The sequence below is a fragment of the Haemaphysalis longicornis genome, unplaced genomic scaffold, assembly GCF_048455015.1.
Source record: "Haemaphysalis longicornis isolate Haplotype H1 unplaced genomic scaffold, Haemaphysalis longicornis Haplotype H1 scaffold_28, whole genome shotgun sequence".
Lineage (NCBI taxonomy): Eukaryota > Metazoa > Arthropoda > Arachnida > Ixodida > Ixodidae > Haemaphysalis > Haemaphysalis longicornis.
Genome location: NW_027526329.1, coordinates 651,658 through 673,822, shown reverse-complemented (window position 1 = coordinate 673,822; position 22,165 = coordinate 651,658). Strand labels below are relative to the sequence as shown.

Genomic DNA, 22,165 nt, shown 5'->3' with positions numbered 1-22,165 from the left:
AGCGCTTTTCGCCAGGCGACGTTGTGTGACCTAATAGCCCAAACTTCTGAGCTGAAGTTTTTCGGCCTCTTCGAGAACCAACAGAGGATAGGAGACGTTGCCGCCTCTGTGTGCAATACCTCGTCGCCAAATTCCCCCTGGAAATTTTCACGTGTGGTGCCTTGCCTGTTGGGGCTCCTTCGTTTCATTAGTAATGTATGGGGCGCGTAAGTTAAAATTTCCCTTAGCTAATCCCAACCAACTCGATCTCAAAAGCAGAACAAGCCACACAAGAAAGCAGAACGGCATAGTGAAAAAATCACGTGGATAGAACTTCGCTCCAGAAACGAGGGTACTAAGGCCTTCTCAATGGTGGGGACATTGCAAACGTGTAACATCAAGTAGAGACACTGCGCGCCACCTGCCCCTGAGTAGTCTCGAATAATCCCGTTAGCACCGTCACCGCTTGCACGCGCTGTACAACGGAGAGTGCCGCCAGTGCAGGGCGGCAAAACATAACGACCTCATAGACCGAGCATCAAGTTTGGGACGCAGAGAAAGAAGATGCTAACGTATTCATAAGACCCTACTAATTGATCGGTAGTTAATTTATTGACTGATGGTGCATCCTATAAATTAAACATTTTTATATGGCCTAGACGTTCCCACGCTTATCAAAAGGAATCAAATTTCTGATGGATACGTTGCTGGAGGAAATAGAAATGAAGCGCAGCATCGTCTTTTTAAACACTGACAAAAGCTCCGCATCCTTTTGTGGCAGCACAAAACTTGCGTAGCCATAGCCAGCGAAATTGCATCTGAACGTCACTAGATGTAATGATAAAATAAGCCGTGATTCTAGGTAGCCTAATTTCCTTCAATATTTTATGCGTCAATTTGTCCTCCTGCGTCGTGGTTAGGTACTTCCGTGATAACATTCTTTTCTATGTATTTGTTTGTGATTTGATTCATTTTGTCATTTCGTTAATTTTGTCATTTTATTCGTAGTTTTGTCTTTTTCTTCGTTTTAAAGAAACGTAGAGTCATGGACAATCGAAATACGAACCGCGGAACGCACCGCCGAAAATACCGGTGCCGTCACCTGGCAGCGGCTGTGGACAAAACACGGACATGCGCAGTTGTGATGTCGGGATCGAGGGTGCGTGCCCCACTGCGATATGATGCCCTCTCATTGGTTTCATGCTTCCCTTGACGCCATGCCGCAAAAGCGCTGTAAGCACTGCAAGTATATTATCACCGCCACAGCTGAGGCTGTTGGTCGTGCTGAGAGCAATGCGACGCGTGATTGCTTCCAGCTGCGGCCAGTGCTTGCGTGGCAAGTGCGTGTACGCTCTCAGAAGGCATACGGTAGAGTTAATCATGCTTTCTTGAAGAAAACAGCGCACAGAAATGGAGAAAAATAAAGTATGTCGTACGAGGACGCAGGTTAGATTCTCGGCCGCGGCGGCCGCTTTTCTGATGGAAGCGGAAAGCAAAAATTCCCGTGTGTACGAGATTTCCGCGCACGTTAAAAATCCCCAGGTGGTCAAAATTATTCCGCAGCCCTCCGGCGCGCCTCATCGCCTGCGCTGCGTCGGCGCGTCAAACCTTAGAATTAAGCAATCAAGAAAGCATGCCGCATAACTTCTGATGGCAGTGTATTGTTTTGCGTTCGTGTTGCATGGTCTTGAGAATTGAACAATAAGCTGGGCAACAAGAGCACGCCTGTGTTCGACGCAGTCATAGTGAGTCATTTCGGCGATTCGGGCTCGTAGCCAACAATATACCACGAGAATTCGCCTCCAATGATATACAGTAACTTCATTGTGTTGCTGGGATAATTAGGGGCAGAATTCTAATATTCACAAAAACTAGATGTTAGACAGCGCAACCATTCTATAGGCCAGTTTCCCTTGCACAAAAATGTTGGCGGCCCGATACCTCAGTTTTTGTTTGGCAGGCATCTCATTTCTTGCAGAACCCTAGCTGGAAGCACTGAACATGGCTTTGGTCGGCACAAGGGTGTCCATCGCTATTAGCTCAAGCATGCATTTACCACACATACAAAGCTTTGTGGGCATTGTGACGCCGGCACGTAATTCAGCGCCGAACAAGGTGAGTGGGCTGTGTCAACCAAGACAATGTGCGCAATAGCGCACATTGTCTTGTACGAATCACACATTGTACGAATCACACAACGCGCTTTGCAAATGCGATGAGGCAGTTTATGTACAAAATTCCGCTGTCCTGCGAAAAAGCCAGGCATTAAGATGCATTAACGACCTGCTGCGCCAACATGCCAACTCGCTATGAACCGCAACCGTCAGCATGCTTGTCTAGCATGTGAAAAATGGCAGCATCTCCACTCCGTGGATGAAGGCGAGGCTCCGGAGTACGGGGACTCGAAATGACCTCCAAGGTGCGCCCCGACCATCATTCGATTTGAGCCGTGAGTTTCACCTTGATTATTCACTAAATGAAACTGCAACACACAGCTGAAATCGAACTTCTCATGATTTTCACTTGATGGTAGTGGGCACACGGATGGACCCAGGCGCGAGGATGGACGCGGACGGACATTGGGAGGTCCTGATGTACTCAGCACAGGCGAGGGAGTAAGCCGTTTGACTCTCCTGCACTAATTCACGTCCTAGACCAATGGGTAATACGACTGACACGAACTCTGTCTGGTCTACCAGACACAGGCTCAAATCCTTGCGGTGCCAGTGTTATTTTTTGTGATTGTGAATGCCATGTGCACAAACGCGGACGGACATTGTGCGGTCTTAGGTACCCCGCACCTAAAAGTTGCAGTTTGTGTGAGCCTGATTTTGAGGCCTCCTGTATCTTGAAAAGGTACAGAGCCCAGCGCACACGTAAGGTATGCGAGGCATTCCTCATTCGCAGCTGAGATCGTCATGCATAAGCACATCGGCCGTGGCCTTGCTGGATGAGGAAATCGCGTATTTGACGAGATAGAAGAACATCACGTTCCACCCAAGAGACCGCGGCCATTTTAGATACGTGCTTTCAAAGTCTGTTAGATCTGTTTACCAGGAGCCGCAATGCGCGCACACATAACCACGCTCGTGTTGTTCTGCTGTAAACATTCGTTCTTTCAAAAACACAGTTTTTACTCAGCGTCCGTGTTTGTTACCCTTCACTTTGTCCCGTATTAGCGCTGTTCAATCCATGCTGTATCCTCGTAGCTAAAAATTGTAACCGGAAATACGCAGAGGTACTTCAGTGGAGCGACTGTAACCTACATTAGCCTAAATGTCCTTCATTGACGCTCTAACGTACTGACCTACAACGAGAAGCCAACAGGATATTTTACGGAGTACGTATTTACCCTTCTCGGGTCTCACTTATAACACACACACATAAAATGTCACACAGGAGTTGTTTTTTGCCTGTATATCATTTCGCGCACTGCTCTTCTTGTGGCTTCCCCAGTTCTATTGACAGCGAAATATTCACTTGATGTCGTTACTCAGGCCTTATGTACAAAAAACCTCAAAGTTTTCGCCGTGAGGTTTTGTTATTGCGAGAACTTTAGGGCGGCCGAGGCGTCAAAATAAACTCGGAGTTCACAACGCTCCAATTAATGGTCGAGCTACGGCCAAGCGCCGTCAATTTAGGGTGCCGGGAAGACACTATACAAGTTTCGCATATTCGAAATATCGCTGTGATAAAATAACCTGCAAACCAGTCAGTACAAAACATGAAACAACATGTATAATGAAGAAAAGGGCCAAAGCAGGCATTATCGGACATTCAATTTTCCCAGTCTCCCTATGACGACATTAAGGTTAGTTTGTACTTTCCACTGCTGCCAATATTAACTACAGGAAAAAACAGTAAAAACCGGGACTCTGTTTATATTTAATCACGCCGCTAAAATTCAAACATGCAATACTTTGTCTTCCTGTGGAAGTTCTCTATGTGTACCTCCGCTATATATGTTTTTATTCACTTATCTCCCCTATGTATGTGTATCCACAGTTGCTTTGTATGGCGGAAAATTTGAAAGTAGTTAAATATTAATGACCTCTTTCCCGATACGTAACAGCTTTGGTGCCGCAATTGCATTGAACTAGTTAGCGAAGGCTAATTCTTTACAATAAAGCAATCGTTCACAAATTCATCATTTTCTCGGCAGGCCCCTTTTTATGAAGCTGTGCCCGCCGGTACCACAACTACGCCATTGACTCACTTGTTTCTTCCTCGGTGATATTCTCTCGGTCCACGCCAACGCTTGGGCCGTTACCGTAGGCGAGAACAGTGTAGGGCTTCTCGTCCACGTCTGAGGTGCCGCCCACACCTGCAGCACAGGAACGTACATATTACACTCAACTACAATAAACGCTTGCCAAGTGGAAACAGCACAAAGATTAAAAAATGGGCCCATCTCCCCGCGAGGGGGACTCGATTAAATGCGTCGCTAAGGGGGTGGCTGTATTGCGCTGAAGTTTAGTGTTTGGGGGGTTGGTGCTATCACGTGTACACCACGCAGCTATCACCCCGCTAGCACGCCGCTGAGTCGCCAACGCAGCCGCTGACGACGTAGTTTGAATGAGTCAAGGATATAAGGTGCGTTCGTAGCCTTTGATTCTGTGTGGGTTTTGTGGCGCAGTGGGAAGAGCACCATGTACCTCGCTTTCCGCCCACAGGTAGTGAATGCGTTGTATCAGCAGCTTCTTGACGTAGTTTGAATGAGTCAAGGATATAAGGCGCGTTCGTAGCCTGTCATTCTGTGTCGGCTTTGTGGCGCAGTGGGTGGAGCACCATGTACCTTGCGTTCCGCCTGCAGGGTCGTGGGATCGAAACCAGGCGCCGGTAACTGTTATTTCTTTTTATAGTGTAGGGGGAGGCTGGCTGCTGCGGACGCCGACGCACGGGTGACATCGTGAATTATACAAATGCTCTGCATTTAAAATTAAATGTGATAATTACATGAATGAAATGAATGAAAGCAATGCATGCAAGTGATACGCTAAAAGAAATCGCTGGAATGAGGCAGGAGTAGCGGAGATTTTGGAAGGGCTGTTTGGGATAGTATGACCTCCAGACCACCATCGTCTGCTACACCGTGAACACAGTCACCGGAGAACTTCTGTCTAAGAGAATGCAGTTCGCATCACAGACTCAAAGCCATTTATATCTTTCGCTAGCCGCACCACGTTTTATAGTGAAGCTGTCAATTACTACTGCAAAGAATCTGTTATGAAGCAGAAACCCTGCTGAAACATGAGGTGCGCATGCGCCAAATCTAGTTCCTGGGACGCGAAGCCACAAAGAAAAAGGAAAAGTTGGGTCTCTCGCGCTGAAACACGCCACGGCCCCGTGTTGTGAGGTAGTTCACGAAGCAGAGGGGAAACGAGCACCCATAGAGGCACAGGTACGAGAAACGACGTCGTGAGCAGCGGCGGGATGCGACAGCCACCGACGCGAGGGCGAGGGAGCTAGAACTCGCCTGTGCGGGCAGAATATAAGCGTCTCAGTCGGCCTGTTTGGGAGGCGGCCCGGGAAGCATAACGACGCAGGGACGACGAGTGCAAGCGTCAGCGTCGGTAGTTTGAGGGGAAAATGTAAACCCCTTACGCTAGGCGCAGAAGACGTTATTTATTTATTTATTTATTTATTTATTTATTTATTTATTTATTTATTTACCCTCAGGGCCGGACGGCATTATAGAGGGGAGTGGTTACAATTGCACAACACAAACGCAAAAAGAGCAATCAGTTTTGTATAGAAAGATAAATTCAATCAGTTAGATTCAAGTAAATACATAATTCAGGTAAATAACAAACGCAGTCAGATATAATAAAAACACAAATACAGCAATCAGCTTGTTATTTAAAGATAAATTCACCTTATTATACAATGTTAGTAAGGGCATCGTGAAAAAATGGTTATCAGTACTGGGTACTACTTCTGCAGGAGGATGGTAAATATATGTAAATATATGTAAAATGTCATTGAAATAGAATTGCGCTTAACTAACCCTGAGCGCCAGATACCTTCACTCCTCAAAAACCTTTCCACAGTGAAAAGGCTGATGGATTTTTTTTGTAAAATTTTCAAATTTACTCATTGAACTAATTTACCGATTATATAGTTTTTGTTTTTTTTTAGTGCGGAAACAAGCTTTAGTGCGGAAACAAGCTAACCATTGATGACACTACTTACGTTTTCGATCGTTGTTCTGAAAAAGTAATCCCCCTCCGCCCACAGCTACCACCTCCCACCCCAGGGAATCCTAAATTAAACCCTGAACTTTTGTCAATTGTACACACTAATATTAGAAGCCTCTTGCCGAAACGCGACTAGCTTTTTAATCTTATCACCACCACAGAATGCAACTTTGTTCTTTTAACTGAAACGTGGCTAAACCCTTCAATAAGCGATTCCGAATTGACACCATGCTTTCCTGGCTTTACAATTTTTCGGCGAGATCGTGATGGTAAGCGGGGTGGTGGCATTCTTATAGCTGCTCACAGTCGATTAAATTGCTCCCCAGTGGTCATCCCTTCCAGCCTAGAATTATTGTTTGTCTGCTGCAGAAATTCATATCCTCCGGTTATCATTGGAGTCTGTTACCGCCCCCCAGACTCAGATGCTTCATTTATCGCTAATTTCCACAGTGCTCTTCACTTCCTGAATGCCTCTCATCCTAACACACCGGTTATTTTAATGGGTGACTTTAACTTTCCAGGAATAAACTGGTCTAACCTTGCGCTCACGGTATCTAAACACACTATGGAAAGCGACTTTGTTAACACGTGCTTAACATTTGGTTTATCTCAACTTGTTTCCTTCCCAACGCGAGTTACTGGGCACTCTTCAAATATTCTTGACCTCATTCTCACGTCACACCCCGGCAATCTTGTATCGTTAGTTCCTCTCCCCGAGATAAGTGATCACGCTGTACTTCACGCTTCGTTTTCTAATCAACTACCAGGCCCAAAACATTCCAAGAAAACCCTCACGCTCTACGATAAGGGTAACTATGCCTCCTTTAACAATGAACTATCCATATTTTGCGACTGGTATTTAAACGACTTCTTCCAACGCCCCCTTGAAACTAACTGGTCTTTGTTCAAGTGCAAAATCCATGATTTGATCAATAGGTTTATACCCACAATTACAATTACGGAACGGGCGTCTTCACCTTGGTTTAACACATCTCTTAAAGGAGCACTGGCACGAAAATTTCATGTTCCACTTTTATTGTTTTTATCGATGCTTAATGGTCTGGCGAACCCGAAACAGCCCTTCAAATACTTCAGCGTGCGATAGTTAATTACATTGAACGGCCTGAAAATCGTTTGTTTCAAATTCCCGCGCTTTCATCCCGAACGGCGCATATGACAGACTCCCGGACAGACGTCACCGCTTTGTGCGGACGTCACCGGCGCCCGCTTGAGAGGGTGTTGCGCCCGCTCGCCGCTCGTGGGGTCGCGCGCGTGAAGGGACGTCACGAGTTTTTGACGAGCGCGGTCGCGTCACTTCTTTTCCGCTCTTGGATTGACGTCACGCTGATGTCCATTTGCTGAGTGCCGCTCCGCGCGCTGCTCCGTCGGCGCGATAAATGAGATCCAATTGAACTACGTTCTTCACGTCGCAGGCCGCTCATATTTCAGCCAGGGTATTATGTTGAGTGAAGGAAGCGAACTGTGCAATAATATTAACGCCGAAAATTGGTGTCAGTGCTCCTTTAAGCGTCTTAACAATAAGAAAAAGCGATTATATCACTCGGCTAAACTGTCTAACACCGCGAGTGCTTGGAACAGGTACCGCGGAGCAGCAAAGGAATTTGAATCGCTTGCTGCGAAGGCTAAGCGTTCTTTTTTCTCTTCTACATTACCTAATATGCTACGCAATAATCCTAAACAATTTTGGAGAGCCATTAACCCCAACCCCACAAAAACATTATCATTACTTGATGAACTCGGTGATCCTATTCCAGATCATATTACCCCTCAAGTATTAAATTCTGCCTTCTCTTCCGTATTTACCCCTGAATCTTGCAGCCCGCTTCCAGACTCCCCATTCCTTGATTATCCGGTCATGCCAGGCATTACATTCGATTCATACGGAATTGCAAAACTAATTGACGAATTGAAACTAACGTCATCCGCGGGAATGGACGGAATTAATTCCAAAATACTGAAAAACACTAAGCCTGTAACAAGCATTATTCTTTCATACATATTTCAGCAGTCCATTTCATGCGGAGTGGTGCCGGAGGACTGGAAGCTTGGTAAGATCGTTCCAGTCCCGAAAAAAGGTCTTTCATCTTCACCGAGTAATTATCGTCCCATTTCGATCACAAGTGTATGCTCTAAGTTAATGGAACACATAATTTATTCCCACATAGTACATTTTTTACGTTCAGTACATTTCTTTCACCCTAACCAACACGGTTTTCAAAAAGGACTTTCATGTGACACTCAACTCGCCCTGTTCGTTAACGACCTCAGTTCTAGCCTGGATATTAACATACCTGTAGACGCCATTTTCATTGATTTCGAAAAAGCCTTTGATAAAGTTCCCCATAATAGATTATTTTTGAAGCTTTCACGTCTTAACCTTAATTGTCTTGTTTTTAATTGGATATGTGACTTCTTGACTAACCGTAAGCAGTTCGTTTGTGCTAACAACCATCGCTCCTCCTTATCCGCGGTAACCTCCGGCGTACCTCAAGGCACGGTCCTTGGTCCTCTACTATTCCTAATCTATATTAACGACCTCCCCAATAACTTGGCTTCTAACATTCGTCTATTCGCAGACGACTGCGTCATTTATCGTCCTATTCACAATGCACGCGACACTGTCATCCTACAGTCTGACCTTTCTTTGATTCAATCATGGTGCGAAGAATGGCTGATGTCCCTTAACATAAAGAAAACTTGTGTCATTTCTTTCCATCGCCGTCAATCTTATTCCTCCAATAAATACTTTCTGTTTGATTCTAAAATTACAGCAGCAAATTCATGTAAATACCTCGGTATCACTCTAACTTCAGATCTGACCTGGTCATCCCACATAATGAACATCACTAATGACGCTAACCGTGTTCTTGGCTATCTCCGTAGAAACTTACGTCTTGCCCCACCTTCTGTTAAACTTTTAACCTATCTAACACTAGTTCGCCCGAAGCTAGAATACGCATGTGCCATCTGGGATCCCCATCATATCTCTCTTATTCAAACACTTGAATCCATCCAAAATCGCGCAGCCAGATTCATTTATTCAGACTACTCCTATCACAGTAGCGTCACCGAACTAAAATCTCAAGCTAACATGGTTAACTTAGCTTCACGCCGAAAAATTTCAAGACTGTGTTTGTTCCATAAATTTTATCATGCATTGCACCTAAACCATGTTATCATTCCAGCTCATCGTCTTTCATGCCGCATTAGCCATTCGAAAGCCGTTTATCCACCCCGTGCGCATACCACTACTCATCACTCTTCATTTTTTGTGCAAACATCAACAGAATGGAACGATCTTCCTGCTGACATCGTGCACCACTCCAGCATCGCCCATTTCAAAGAAGCCATCAAACAAATCATCTGTTTGTGAACTGCCTACCCCCTCATGTAACACCCCTTGACTGGGGCCCTTGAGGTATTATAAATAAAAACATTACAATCGCCGAACATAGAAAAGCTGTGCGCGCTTCTGAACGCTCAAAGTTGTCTGAAGTCTGAAGCTGGCGCGCGTGTTCTCGAGAAAAATAGAAGAAACACGGGAAAAAGAACAAGACTAGATCACTAGAGCCCAGAGGCGAAAGCAATCGACAGTACAGAAGAGTATAAAAAGGACGGTGATGACAGCACACACAGTGCGTGCCCAGCAGGGTAGCACGGTGGATTTGTGGCGCATGGACTGCCATGCCGCTTTGTATGTGCGTGCGTGCGTGCGTGTGTTCGTGTGTATTATTGCGTAAGCGTGCGCGTGCGTGTATGTGTGTGTGCGTGCGTTCGCGTGTGGTGTGTATGCGCATTTTGCGTGTTTCTGCGTGTGCGCGCGTGCGCGTGCGTATTTTGTGTGTTTTTTTGCGCATGTGTTTGTTAGTGTCTGTGTGTGTGTTTGTGTGTGTGTGTGTGTGTGTGTATTTTTGCTTTTGTTTCCGTATGTTCGCGTGCGCGTGCATCTGTGAGTTCGAGTGTGTGTGTGCTCATGGCCTGCGTATGGTGGAATAGAGGATGTGAATAAGGCGCCACTATGCTTTCTACAGATGTGTATATTAATTAACAGCATCTACTCACCCAGTTTTCAGTTCAACGCTAAAATGAATACGTTAACAAACACGTACCTGCTTCACTTCATGACCCTTCAATCATTTCCTCTAAGCTGAATAAATTCTGAATGTGTAAAGGTACCTGCGACCCACCAATTGTCGCAAAGACCTACACTTGTATTCTAGGAAATTTGTTTTACCATTCCTCAAGATTCTCGTTTGATTTCTGAATTCATTGGCCACAACAGCCAGCTGACGTGTATTAATTGACACGTCAGCCAGCCCAAAATGAGGTTTTGTGCATGAAACAGTTAAAGGGGTATTGAAAGGCGTTTCGAGCACACTAAATGAACTAGCGCAATCGTTAGGTTAGGGGGTCAGCGTCATCAATTATAACATTTTTACGTGAAGCGGGAAGCTCACACTGCCATTGCATACTTTGTTGCCACGTTCCCACCATTTCGTGCGTGTTTTTCAGCTCCACCATCTTCTCGGATGTACGTCATCGATTCTCCCATGCGCGTAACGAAGCAGATTTTCTTGCAGTTCCCGCGAAGAGAAGCGCCGTCTTCTCAGCGTCTACGGGTCACGGCGGCGCCTTTGGTTAATTACCGTTTCCTGCAGAGCGCTTAACGCTATCATGTTCATCCATATTTATCGTTTTTACTGCCGCTTCTCGTTAACGCCCCGATTCGCTTTCAGACGCGATCGCCATAGGCCAGCAACACGAAGGCGACGCCTACTTGGGAGTTTGCAGACCGCCTTGTCACACGATGCTGACGACGACGACACGAACACGTCGGCCGATCGAAAGTCCACGCGGTGTGGCTCGCTTGGTGACCGAAGACGCCGAAAATACCGATCGGCCGAACGGTCGTCGGGAATCGATCGAGAAGCCAGAAGTGCGCCCACCGAGCACTCGTGCCGTAATAAATTCGGCTCTGTTCTGTAAGTTCCTGCTGTGTAATAAACATATATTAGATTTCATGAATTTCATAAAATTACACACTAGCGCTAATGCAGTCCGTATTTAGGCTTACGACGCTTCAGCCGTTCGCTTTGGTTACAGTTCGTTTCCCGGAGTTGTAAACTCCATATTCGTGTGGTACCAGCAATGCTTGTAGAAAAGATAAGCTGAGTAAATAGCAGAAGAGAGGTTGAAGAAGGTATATTTCGGAAAAAGAAACCGATATGGATCTAAGTTTCTAGCGTAAAGCGTAGAACAAAGCATGGCGACCGCTATTCCTTCAAGGCGAAATCGCAGTCCCATCCTACACAGTGCCGTTGCTGGAGATGAGCTATGTTGAGCTTCAAGGAGCCTTCTGCGCCACTTCTAATCAAGAAATGTTCAGTTAACCAGCCAGGATTCCTTGCATTCATGTACAAAACCTTCATGTGGCACAAAAGTTGTGTCTCAATGTATCATAAAGGTTATTTCGGCACAACCTCTAGCCTTTTCGTGTCGTAGCGGACTAAAGCCCCGCGCCCACTCATTCAAAATTCAGGGTTCGAAACCCCGGCGGGGTGTTGCTTTTTTTTTTCTCCGCGCTCTTCTGAGTGGTATTTTTTGCGAATCGTATTCGCGAATCCAAAACAAAGCTTCTTGGTTGAATTGTGCAATTACCATGTATCAAACGCCAGTGCATCGTTTAACTAATAGGCACTGTTTGTTTACTTTTAAGCTCCTGCTTTTTATGTATAAAAAGACAACCGTGGCAGCACTTGCTCGGAACGAGAAAGACACGTCATAACGTACGCCCCACCAGTTTGATTTACAATGATTATCACTTCCAAAAACATGAAAGCAGCTCTCACTTTTTGCTACAATGATGGACTAAAGATCGCTACGGCAGCGAATACCAAGCAAATCTGCTGCAATAGTGGAAATTAACCTTCGTCGTGATGGTCGTGAACGTTGCGCCCTTCTTTGCTTCCTTCAATTTTTACGCGTTAGGTTCTTTCATTTTTTGTTATGGTTATAAATATTTAAAACCTACCAGAATAACGTAAAGGAATACTACAACTGCCCGTGTACGGGCGTGCATGGCTTCACCACCACATGACAAAGGTCGCCAGTAGGGTGAACGAGCAGCCAAGTAATATATGAACCGGCGTCGGTTTGGAACGCCTGTGCGTGCTCACTCTAACAAATTTTAAGCGGATTCTTTAGTCGTTCCCTGGCATATTTTAAACTCCCAAAGGTACCAAGAAATGACGTCACCGCGAAATCGCGGTGACAGGGTCGTTTACTTTTCGCGTGATCTTACGCCGTGGTGCGGAAGCGTAAAAGTCCAGCCCCATTCCTTCTATCAGCTTTTCCAGCCGTGAGGGCAGTGCAGGATTCATAAACAAGATCATAAAAAAACGGGCCAAACGGAACGCAGAAAGGCAGGTGTCCCGCCCTAGTGCGATGCTGCGGCGCGGAATATCGCAGTAGCAGGCGGCGCCCGCAACTGGTTATCTTGCAGATGTTGCCGTGAAGCGAGGCATCATGGACAGCCACATTCATGCGGTGCGAGGACGGGGATGAAACGGGGAAAAATCGCTGCGCGGCCCGAAAATGCAGTTTTGATTTGCAATCACTCCACTGATACTCATCGCTCTAACAAAATTCTTGAAGGAGGTAAATAAGAAGGCAGTGATTTACGTGAAAATGTGAACACCACGTTTCAGCAAAACCTTCTTCAGCGCCCCTTTAAAGCTTAACAAGATATGCTCCCACCATATCGACTGCACAAAATGCAATGCTTAAATGGCATGTCAGCCATTAGAGGAAAGAAAATTGTATTGAGTACAGGGACTACCTGTTATCCCTTTTTCACTCTCTACGGCAGCGCTAGCCACTTTCTGCTGTTTTAGAAGATGGACCATGTTACTAATGTTTCCAGCTCGATATACCAATGGCTGCACTGGACACGTACCAAGTATATTTTTCCCTCGTGGCGTGTTCAGTCCACCGATGGAGAACACGTGCGAATGATCGGCGGTCACAACGACGAGTGTGTCTCCGGAAGCGGCGAACTTCTCCACAGTGTCGTCTACGGCCCGATCCAATTCTAGAGCTTCTTCCATCGCGAGACCGGCCCGGGTGGTGTGGTGAGCGTGGTCAATACGCCCGCCTGTAGAAAAAGGCACAAAATCTTTGTGAGTCCACGGCCCCTGGGACAATGGAACAGATCACGTAGAGGAGGTACGCAACATTTCACTGTCAACACAGTACAAATAAACAGCACACAATTTAACCGACCAAAGCTCTAATATAAAGTGGTCGTTGTCAATAAGGGCACTCTTCTTTTGTTTTTTCATGCTTTGTATTGCCTGTTCGCCCTGTGTTTACGATATACGTGCACCAAAAGTCCCTGCTGTCAGATTTTGGCGCACGGACCCTTCGCTTACTCGCAACCAGTACAACATTCTTTGTACACAAAACATTGTTTCACTAACGGTTCATAGGTTACGTCACTACTATGTGGTGGTCACTTCTGTTATTTGATTGCGCTGGTTTTGCAGTCACCGCTAAGGTAAGCAGCGGGAGGCGGGCTGTTGTGCCTTTACAAAAATATGCCCCACAAACGCCCTCTGACACTGCGCACTGCGTTCTGCCCTGTACAGACTGCCGTGCCGTATTGAAGAGCTCTCACTGGTAGTTGACCATGCAGCGCAAAATCCCTATAGGCGCCGATGCTGGGCGAGAGCTTCACTTGTGTCACGCTGCTCCACAACCAAGGGGCCCAGCGAAAGTGCAGAGGCCCACTTGTGAATTGGGCGGCCAAGGGGGCTCTCACCTTAACGACGTCATTTAGGAAACTGTCTGCTACGTTCAGGCACCATTTATTCCAATTAAGCCTCGCTCGGAGGAGCCTCTGCAGTACGTTGTATCTAAACGCACCCGCTGTGATGACAGAAACATGCAAATATCATCCCGTGGCGGCACCAATCGCATTTTCCCAACTACTACGACCTCACGCAGACGTATTATGTATTCTGTACATTCAGAGGTATTCTTTACATTGGTACCAACGATCGCTCTTGGTCCGAATACAAGTGCCACTTCATTTAACATTGGGTTCAGGGTAGGGGGTGGCGGCGACGTCCAGGGGTCTGTCGGCTCCGAAGATACGGTCGCGATAGAGTTTGCTTTCACTTAAAGGGACACTAACTGCTGAACGGAATTATGGTTTAACTGAAAGATCGTACGTTTCTTAGTGAACTCTCTCAGCTTTCGTTCGGTGACCAATGATGCGTTATTTGCAAAGAAATAAGTAAATAACGCTGGCGTTTCTCTAACCTGCTTCTCTTTCATTTTTTCGCGACGTAACCGTTGCGCCACAAAATAGGAGCGAATCCCCGCCGCGTGCTCATTCTGGGAACGTGGGCGGCGGCGCATGGCGGCGCGAGCAGGTCTACTGGGGAACAGGTCTACTCCGGCATTTTTTCCTCCATTTGTTGCGACAACGTTTCTCTGACCATGGATGCTGACTGGCACATTTGTTCGACTTTTGAGGGTCGGAATTAGAAACGCATTTAGATGTTCAAGTGGCTGGTGCGCCTGCCCCCTCCTGCGTCTCAGACCCTATCCAGCCGGTGAGAATGGAGGGCTGCGGTGAAGCCGCTTTTGAAGCAACACTCGCCGTTTAGAATATCACCCGCGGCGTCCTGGGCTCCAAGCTGGCGCCATTCAGGCTGGCGCTTTTACATCACCTCTTCTGGGGATGACAGCTGTCTCACATTATCTTCTCTCGCACAGCGCAAAGCTAGCGTGAAATGAAGCCTCGTGTGTCTCCATGGCAGCCGTGTCACTAGTCGTTTACCGCGCAAAGCACCAGAGTGAATGACGCTTTGCGGATTATCAACGGTGGCTCGGTCAGCTAACCATTCGCCGTAGCTTCATTTCACGGGCGATTATGTTAGAAGCGGGCGCGCTTTACCGCTAGCAACATTTTAAGTAAAGTGCTACTTCTCCTGCTACTCATCCTACACTGCTTGCAAAGAACGACAGATTGGAAGCTCGGGCCGTTAGCTTAGACACCTGCAGTGCACCTTGTTCGTTTTACAGATTCCAATCAAGGGACTTTAGCTGCTTCCTGCCAGGTATATTGCTTGCAGTAGCTAGGGCACTCACCGTCGTAGGTTACCGCTAGTTGCGCACTAATGCTTCTCCAAAATGAAACTGAAACCATGATAGCAGACGGAATTGTGAGGGAAGTATCCTGCCTCGTAGTATATAAAAGCTGTCTGCGTTTTTTAGAGACGGTGAGCCTACTGAAAGCTGTTTTTTAGGTTTATTTCACGTTTTCAACCACTTACGAACTGCGTGTTTCAGACAAACATCGACAGATGGTTCTCAAATGAGTTCTCGCTGTTTTAGGACTTTTGGGGTGTCAGAACCGTGACACCCAAAAGCGTACTCCTCATCGTCCCCTGTTTTAGCATTTCTGGTATCTTGTGCCTTATTAAACAACTGCTAGTTGCGAGTATGGTGTATTTAGATTCCCGGCACCGTAATCCATCGATACAGGCCAACTCGTTTTCACCCTTTACTGTCCCTGTAAGCCCTTCCGAACCACCCGCAGTCTTTTTTTCTTGGAAACAAAAAACGACATTAGGCTAATTAGTGGCAACACTATCCCAAACAGTGATGGTAACGCTGTGCGCTGAACCTACAGCTAGCCTGTTTTTATGAGGACTTCTTTCTCAACGAAGCCTAGAGTACCACAACTGGTTACGCTGTCCATCATGACACCTCGGTGTGTGCAATGCAACTCCTGCGCTAACGCTTCGTATTTTATTACAAGGAGAGTACAATAACGCGATAACCGAAGCTTTGTCAAGAGACCTTGTTTCTGGTCCGAGTATTCCTCAAACGCAGAATGCATTGGTAATATCCAACCATTTGTGGAGCGCGAAATGGTATTACTTTTCCCCCAAAGAAGGAAGCATGCCACCCGTGCTCTAAGTTCTGGGATGGACTTTACGCATGCTAGACTTCCACTCGAGAAAATGTAGAGCGTTTAACAGAAGTTCAAAGATAACCGAAGTTCCATCGACGGATATACTGTTTTTGTGTTGTTGCTTTTCACGACTACATGCGCATAATTTTCTTGATATGTTTGGCGTGAAAAAGAAAAGAAAAGGCAGTCTCCTCCTAGGCAAGCGCTTTGTTTCTGTGCACCGCAAATAGCGACGTCAAGTATCGCTTCAGTTTACTGATCCGATCAGTAGCTTCACAGATTCACAACATTATTAGGGCACAAACCATGACTTAGCGGAATTGGGTGGTAAACAAGCAATAGTAAGAAATGCACAACGTTGGCTAGTGAGACGGACACAGCCACTTGCCTGGGGAGACTGCCTACCAACCTGTGTGCCCCTTTTAGAAAAAAAAAAAGATCAGTTGTCCCTTCTCTCATGAGAGAACACGGGCAAAAAAAAATTCACAGCATATCCACGGGGTGAATGATGATGAGTGGGCGAAGCTCCTGAGGGGAAATCATCGGTAAAACCGTGACTCTTCAGTGACAGTTCGCCCTCTACATCTGTGTCCGAACGTAACGTCTAGAAAGTCTCGCTTAAACCGCGCGTCGGCACTTTGGGGCTGAGGTCGCCTGATGCGTTTTGCAGACGCCTCACGAGCTCTCACTGCATCGGGGTCTGCCTGCCGATACGCGCGCTTTCTCGCCGCTTCCCGTTCTCTGACGTTTTGGAGATCCTCTTCGCGCCGCAGCCGTGCCGCTTCGCGTACGGCAGGGTCCTCGCGCCGTTACGCTTGGGCATCTCGTTCTCGAACGCTGGGATCTTGGCGGCGTCGTCGCGCAGCCAGGCGACACGCTTCGGCCTCCCGCTCTCGTACGGCAGGATCTTGGCGGCGGCGTCGCGCAGCTTCACGGAGCGCTTCTGCCTCGCGGGCTCGCACATCTGCGGCCTTATCCATCGGGCGACTCTCCGAGCGCGCGCCAACAGCGAACGGATTTTATTACAACGCTCCCCGCCATCTAGTAAACAATCCAAGAACTAAACTAGAGGTATACTCGGTTACAACTTAAGAACGGCACCAAAGTTGCTGCTGTGCCTCATCACCGCAGCCGGATGTCACTCCGCGCAGCACAAGTAGCGCGTTACTGGGGATATTTTGAACATGGCACGAGCCGTTTTTGTATCTTTTTGGACCTAAAATGCTTATAAACTACTGCACCGACGGCAAACAAACTACGTGAGAAAAGGCAGACGATATCACGCATTCGTGGCAGTCTCCTTTCAAAACGCGCGCGCACGTTGACATCCGGGTCCGTCGCTTAGGCGGAGTGATACCGTACATGAGTTGGTGCCGTTCTTAACTTGTTCCCGAGTATAGCCACGCCATCTAGTAAACAATCCAAGCTCATCTTTTCATCATATACAATTACCGCCATCTAGTAAACAATCCAATAACTAAACTAGAGGTAGCCACGCCGTCTAGTAAACAATCCAAGAATTAAACTAGAGGTGGCTACATACATACGTCGAGGATGGACAGACTCACGCCTTAAGGAGCTTCGCCCCTAAAACGAACCTTCTTAGTGAGAAAGCAAAGGAACCAGTAAGACAACAAACAACTTCACCGTCGCACCACCTAAGACATGCGAAATTGGTTTATTCTTGCTCGCTGTACAGCGCTGGGGTATTGTTGCGTGCGGGCTGACATAAATATAAGCCTTGGTCAAATGACCGGTCAGACAACTTAACAATGGATCTCCCTGCCAGTTTCAGTCAGTCGCCTCAAACGGGTCTCGAATATACAAATACATAGCTGGACTATGAGCCCGAACGTGTACACTGCGGAATGCAGGCGGACCTCTGTCATATGGTGTAGGCTTGCTAAAGCACTGCGTAAATACCTAAGACTAAGGACCAGACGTTTGAGCGACACGAGAAAATGTTCCCCAACGCCCACTTGAATGGTTTGCAGGAGGTGATCGAAGCAGTAAGAGCGTCAATAATATCCAACAGACATTCATTTTATAACAGGGATACCTACCACCAATTTTAGGTCTACATAAATAATTTTTCGATCATCATCATTGGCCATTGACATTGGGTATTTTTTCCTGAGCTGTGTTTACATTTGGCAATATCCTAGAGCCAGTATTTATCCTTCTTCCCTGTCTTTGAGATTGTAGCAGGTCACAAACCATGAGATACACTCCTTCGTGGTAAATTCCTCGCAAGAAAATGCACGGGGTGTGAATTTATTATAAATATAATTCATATTGCTCTTAGACAAATGAATGCAGATCCCTCTAGTCAGGATATGACAGTCCCATGTTTGCACATTTTCCTACCGGTATTCGTCATTTGTTAGTATACAACCATAAACCTTGAGAAAAGAACAAGCTATTTATCTTACCAGCAAATAGTTGCGCCCAGGGGGTTCTAATTTCAGTTTCAGGATCAATCCGAAACTGGAAGTGCGAATACCCTCCTTCGCTTCTTCGCCTAGTTTGCCGACTACTGGGAGGCGCGGGCCGCTGAAGCTTGGATCAGTACCTATTTTCCGCGTTCCTAGTGTCATCTGCACATTAGAGCTTCCTGACCCCCTCCACCGGTCTTCCTACCGTGTTTATACTGTGTCTTCCGTTTTTCTTATGATCTCATCTTCCCATTAATGCAGAGAGAAAATTCAGTGGCATTTCACTGTGTCGAGAAGTATAACCACCGAACTGGGCCTAGTCTAAGGAGTGGGCGAATGAAACACGTTTGTAACTTAGGACTTATCGTTTCACAGTTAATTACCACAATTAAATTTGGAAGGGCTCGAGTTGGATTCCAGCGAACAAACACAAGGCAGTCCGCCCAACCACCCACCCCCCCTCCCCCTCCGCCTTTCGGATAAGTTCACGAATTGCAACAGACGAAAATTCTACAACACTGCAACTCCATTGTAAGCTGTGTATTTATATGAAACTGCGTAATGTTAGAATCGTCTGCGCAGCCAATTATCATCTATTTGGGGGACGGATACTTTTGGCAAAAGAAGAACTACAATCCTTTCCTGTAACAATACTCCCTCCTTACAGGGCCACGTATTGACGCCGACGGTAATTTTGTAACGCTAGTTACTTGAGTGTGAACTAATTGCGACAGTGAAATAAAACACGGCGTTATAATCGAGTCATCTTCGCACCAATCTCAGTTTAATTTTCATTTTCTCACGTGGCAGTTTTCATAAAATAAGAGTTGCAGCCGTTTTCTGTAACCCTAGTTCCTATATAGAGGGCCATGTAATTAAGATTTTTTTTTTCTACGCGACTCGGAAACACGATGCTCCTAGGCCTCTGGCTACCGCTATAGAGCTTCGTCGTGAAACTTTCCTTGTGCTCTACGTAGCGCCTGACGCCACAGATGCTTTTAGCAGTCCTCGCCCCACCCCAATATCCCAAACCGCAAAAAACTAATAAATCCATTCCGTATGGTGTCACTGTCGAAAGAGCGTTTCATTCCTCTTATTATTCTTCGTCAGATTTTTCACACACGCCTACACCCGCAGCATTATGAAGGTAAGTTTTGTACCGTTTCTGGCATTCCGGACTAAAGAAGAGGTAGAGCAGCATAGTGTAGAGAAGCACATGAAATACTAAACATCAAGCCACTGCACATGTACAAGATGGCATTATGTGTATACATGGGAATGGGCACAAATCGCCTAAAATTTCAGCAAACCATTCTTTCAATAAATGCTAGTTTTCAATTCCCAAAAATATAGTCAGGTTACCCGCACAAGAACCGATTAGGCTTAAGAGTATGCGATGTCTCATTCCTGATTTCCTGTATGAGAATAAAGACAACGCCGATGGTACAAAATTATTAAGGAGAACATTACAAACATACTGTTTTTCAAAATCGGTATTCTGACATCTTTTCATAGGAAAATCTAGCTATTGGTTGCTTTTCCTGTCTATACGTTTTCTTTTCTATAAGTAATTGTCTGTGTTAATTTCGGTTCTTTGTGCATTTTATATATGGTAAAATTAGGATTTTTTCATGATATCCTGTGTCATGTTCACACTGTGATGCAAACTGATTCTAATTTTTTAAAGCGGTATTTTGTCTGCTCAGCTACCAGTTGCAATATACTTTTTCGGCGTCGTCTGCTTTCTGCTGCTGCTGATATCTGTACAGGAAGCGGGGACATAGTCAGGTTCTTATGTGTACCTTTTAAAGCAAAGCTTCAGAGTCCACACTGATGCCGTAGTACGTGAATACGCTCTGTAGGAAAGCCAACCTTCTCTGACGATGATACTGAATGGTAATGGGTGAAATGAAAGAAAAGAACACTTCCCGTGGCTGCAACACAACTTGCGTCCCTCGCGTTATGAAGCCGGAGTCTATCCGAGTGCTCCATATTGACACGGTCGAAGGGAACGCCAAGCAGTAGGTAGCGATTCACGCCCAACAACCTAATCTCAAATGTTACGCCTACGGAAGGCCCACACGACAGTTGCTGTGGGTACTCTGGAAAAGCAGTGCATACCTCCTGAGTAGCACATGCTTGGAGTAGGGGATCGGCTAACCAAACATCCATCCCGAGAAGGCTTCGGGTTCTACCATTGTCGTCGTTAGACGGAGAGGTGCAAGATATTTTGTAACCCTACCATTACTTTGTCTTTGTAAAAAAACGTAAATGAAGAAAGGCAAGTCAATAAAGAAAAATATATCGCGGCTTTTCCATGCGCAAGGCCGCGCCAACTATCTTGCACAATGCTTTTCGGGGGAATCTATTTAGGACGAAATTTATGAGTCGTCTATTGTCTATTGTCTTGTATACTTGGCTTTAATAAATATGCCCCCAAAACAAATCCGGAATGATTTATTGATGCTCATGATTGTCCAGTGTGTAGTTCCTGTTTTTGGGTGACGTTCTGAAGCTCAGGTAACACAGTGGTAAGTTATACGGGGCAAGAAATTAAGAGTGCCTTACCTTCAACAAGGAGCACGAAACCTTTTGGAGCCCTTTGCAAGACTTCCACCGCCACCCTCGTCATTTCAGGCAAGCTCGGCTTTGTGGTCTTCAGGCTTCGACGCTCGTACGAGTAAGGTAGATTGTCGCTGTCAAAGAGCCCTGAAGAAGCAAAGCCGAATAATTGTACATAAACGATTCGGCTTGTATGGTCCTTTGAAAGGCAAAATTAAATTAGACGCACTGTCGAAACCACTGCAGGCATGAAAGATGCAAAGCAGTGCTCGTAAATCCGAACCGTAGAATAACAAATATTATTTAACCGGCAATAACTTGTACTCCGGCGTACAGCCTACCAAAGCTGTTGCGCAAGTGTATATTTTGATGCATTACGGCGCAAGGAAACATCATGTAAATATAAGGTTATTTTATTTAAGTGCGTGATTAACTTATTTGACTTTCCGTGGCCCCTTTTCCTTCTCACACAACATCCTGCGTAAGGGTTCAGCTTCCGATATTCTTTTATTCTACTACAATTTTCTGGCCCATCATAGAGATTTACCAACCAGAAAGCGGGAATCCTATTTACGTTATTCACCTATACAAAATAAGACATTCCATTTTCAACTTCGGTCATGTGAATTCCTAAGGGAGCGCAGCACAGACTTGCTAGGATTGTTAATTTAAAAACTAAGGTAAAAAGTACGGGTTAGTAGAAAAATGATTAGCGTTTCGTACCTATTTCTGTACTGCCAAACAATAAGATGTTTTTGTCCGGTATAAGGAAACAGTTACAAAGTTAAGCACCAAACTAAAATCATACTGAACTGAGAATAGGGTTTTTCTTTTACTCTCCTAAATCTTTTTCCTGCTTTATGGCCCCAAATTATATCACATCACCGTATTGTTTGCGTGGATCAAACGATATTCTATCAAGGCATATAAATATCGTTATGTCGTCGGCATTAATGCCTGAGCTCATAACTAGCGTGAGGCTTACC

General features: G+C 45.9%; 1 protein-coding gene across 2 annotated transcripts in view; it reads right to left on the bottom strand.

Annotated features, from left to right (window-relative positions):
• The window catches only part of LOC144172987 (alkaline phosphatase-like), a 103,398-nt gene that overhangs the window by 4,336 nt on the left and 76,897 nt on the right, over positions 1–22,165 (bottom strand). For both annotated transcript variants that reach the window (XM_077701581.1, XM_077701580.1), the window contains exons 5-7: positions 21,186–21,326; positions 13,153–13,350; positions 4,196–4,303 (exon numbers count right to left, since the gene is read on the bottom strand). In XM_077701581.1, the coding sequence (XP_077557707.1) occupies positions 4,196–4,303; positions 13,153–13,350; positions 21,186–21,326 (447 nt within the window). The remainder of the gene's footprint in view (positions 1–4,195; positions 4,304–13,152; positions 13,351–21,185; positions 21,327–22,165) is intronic.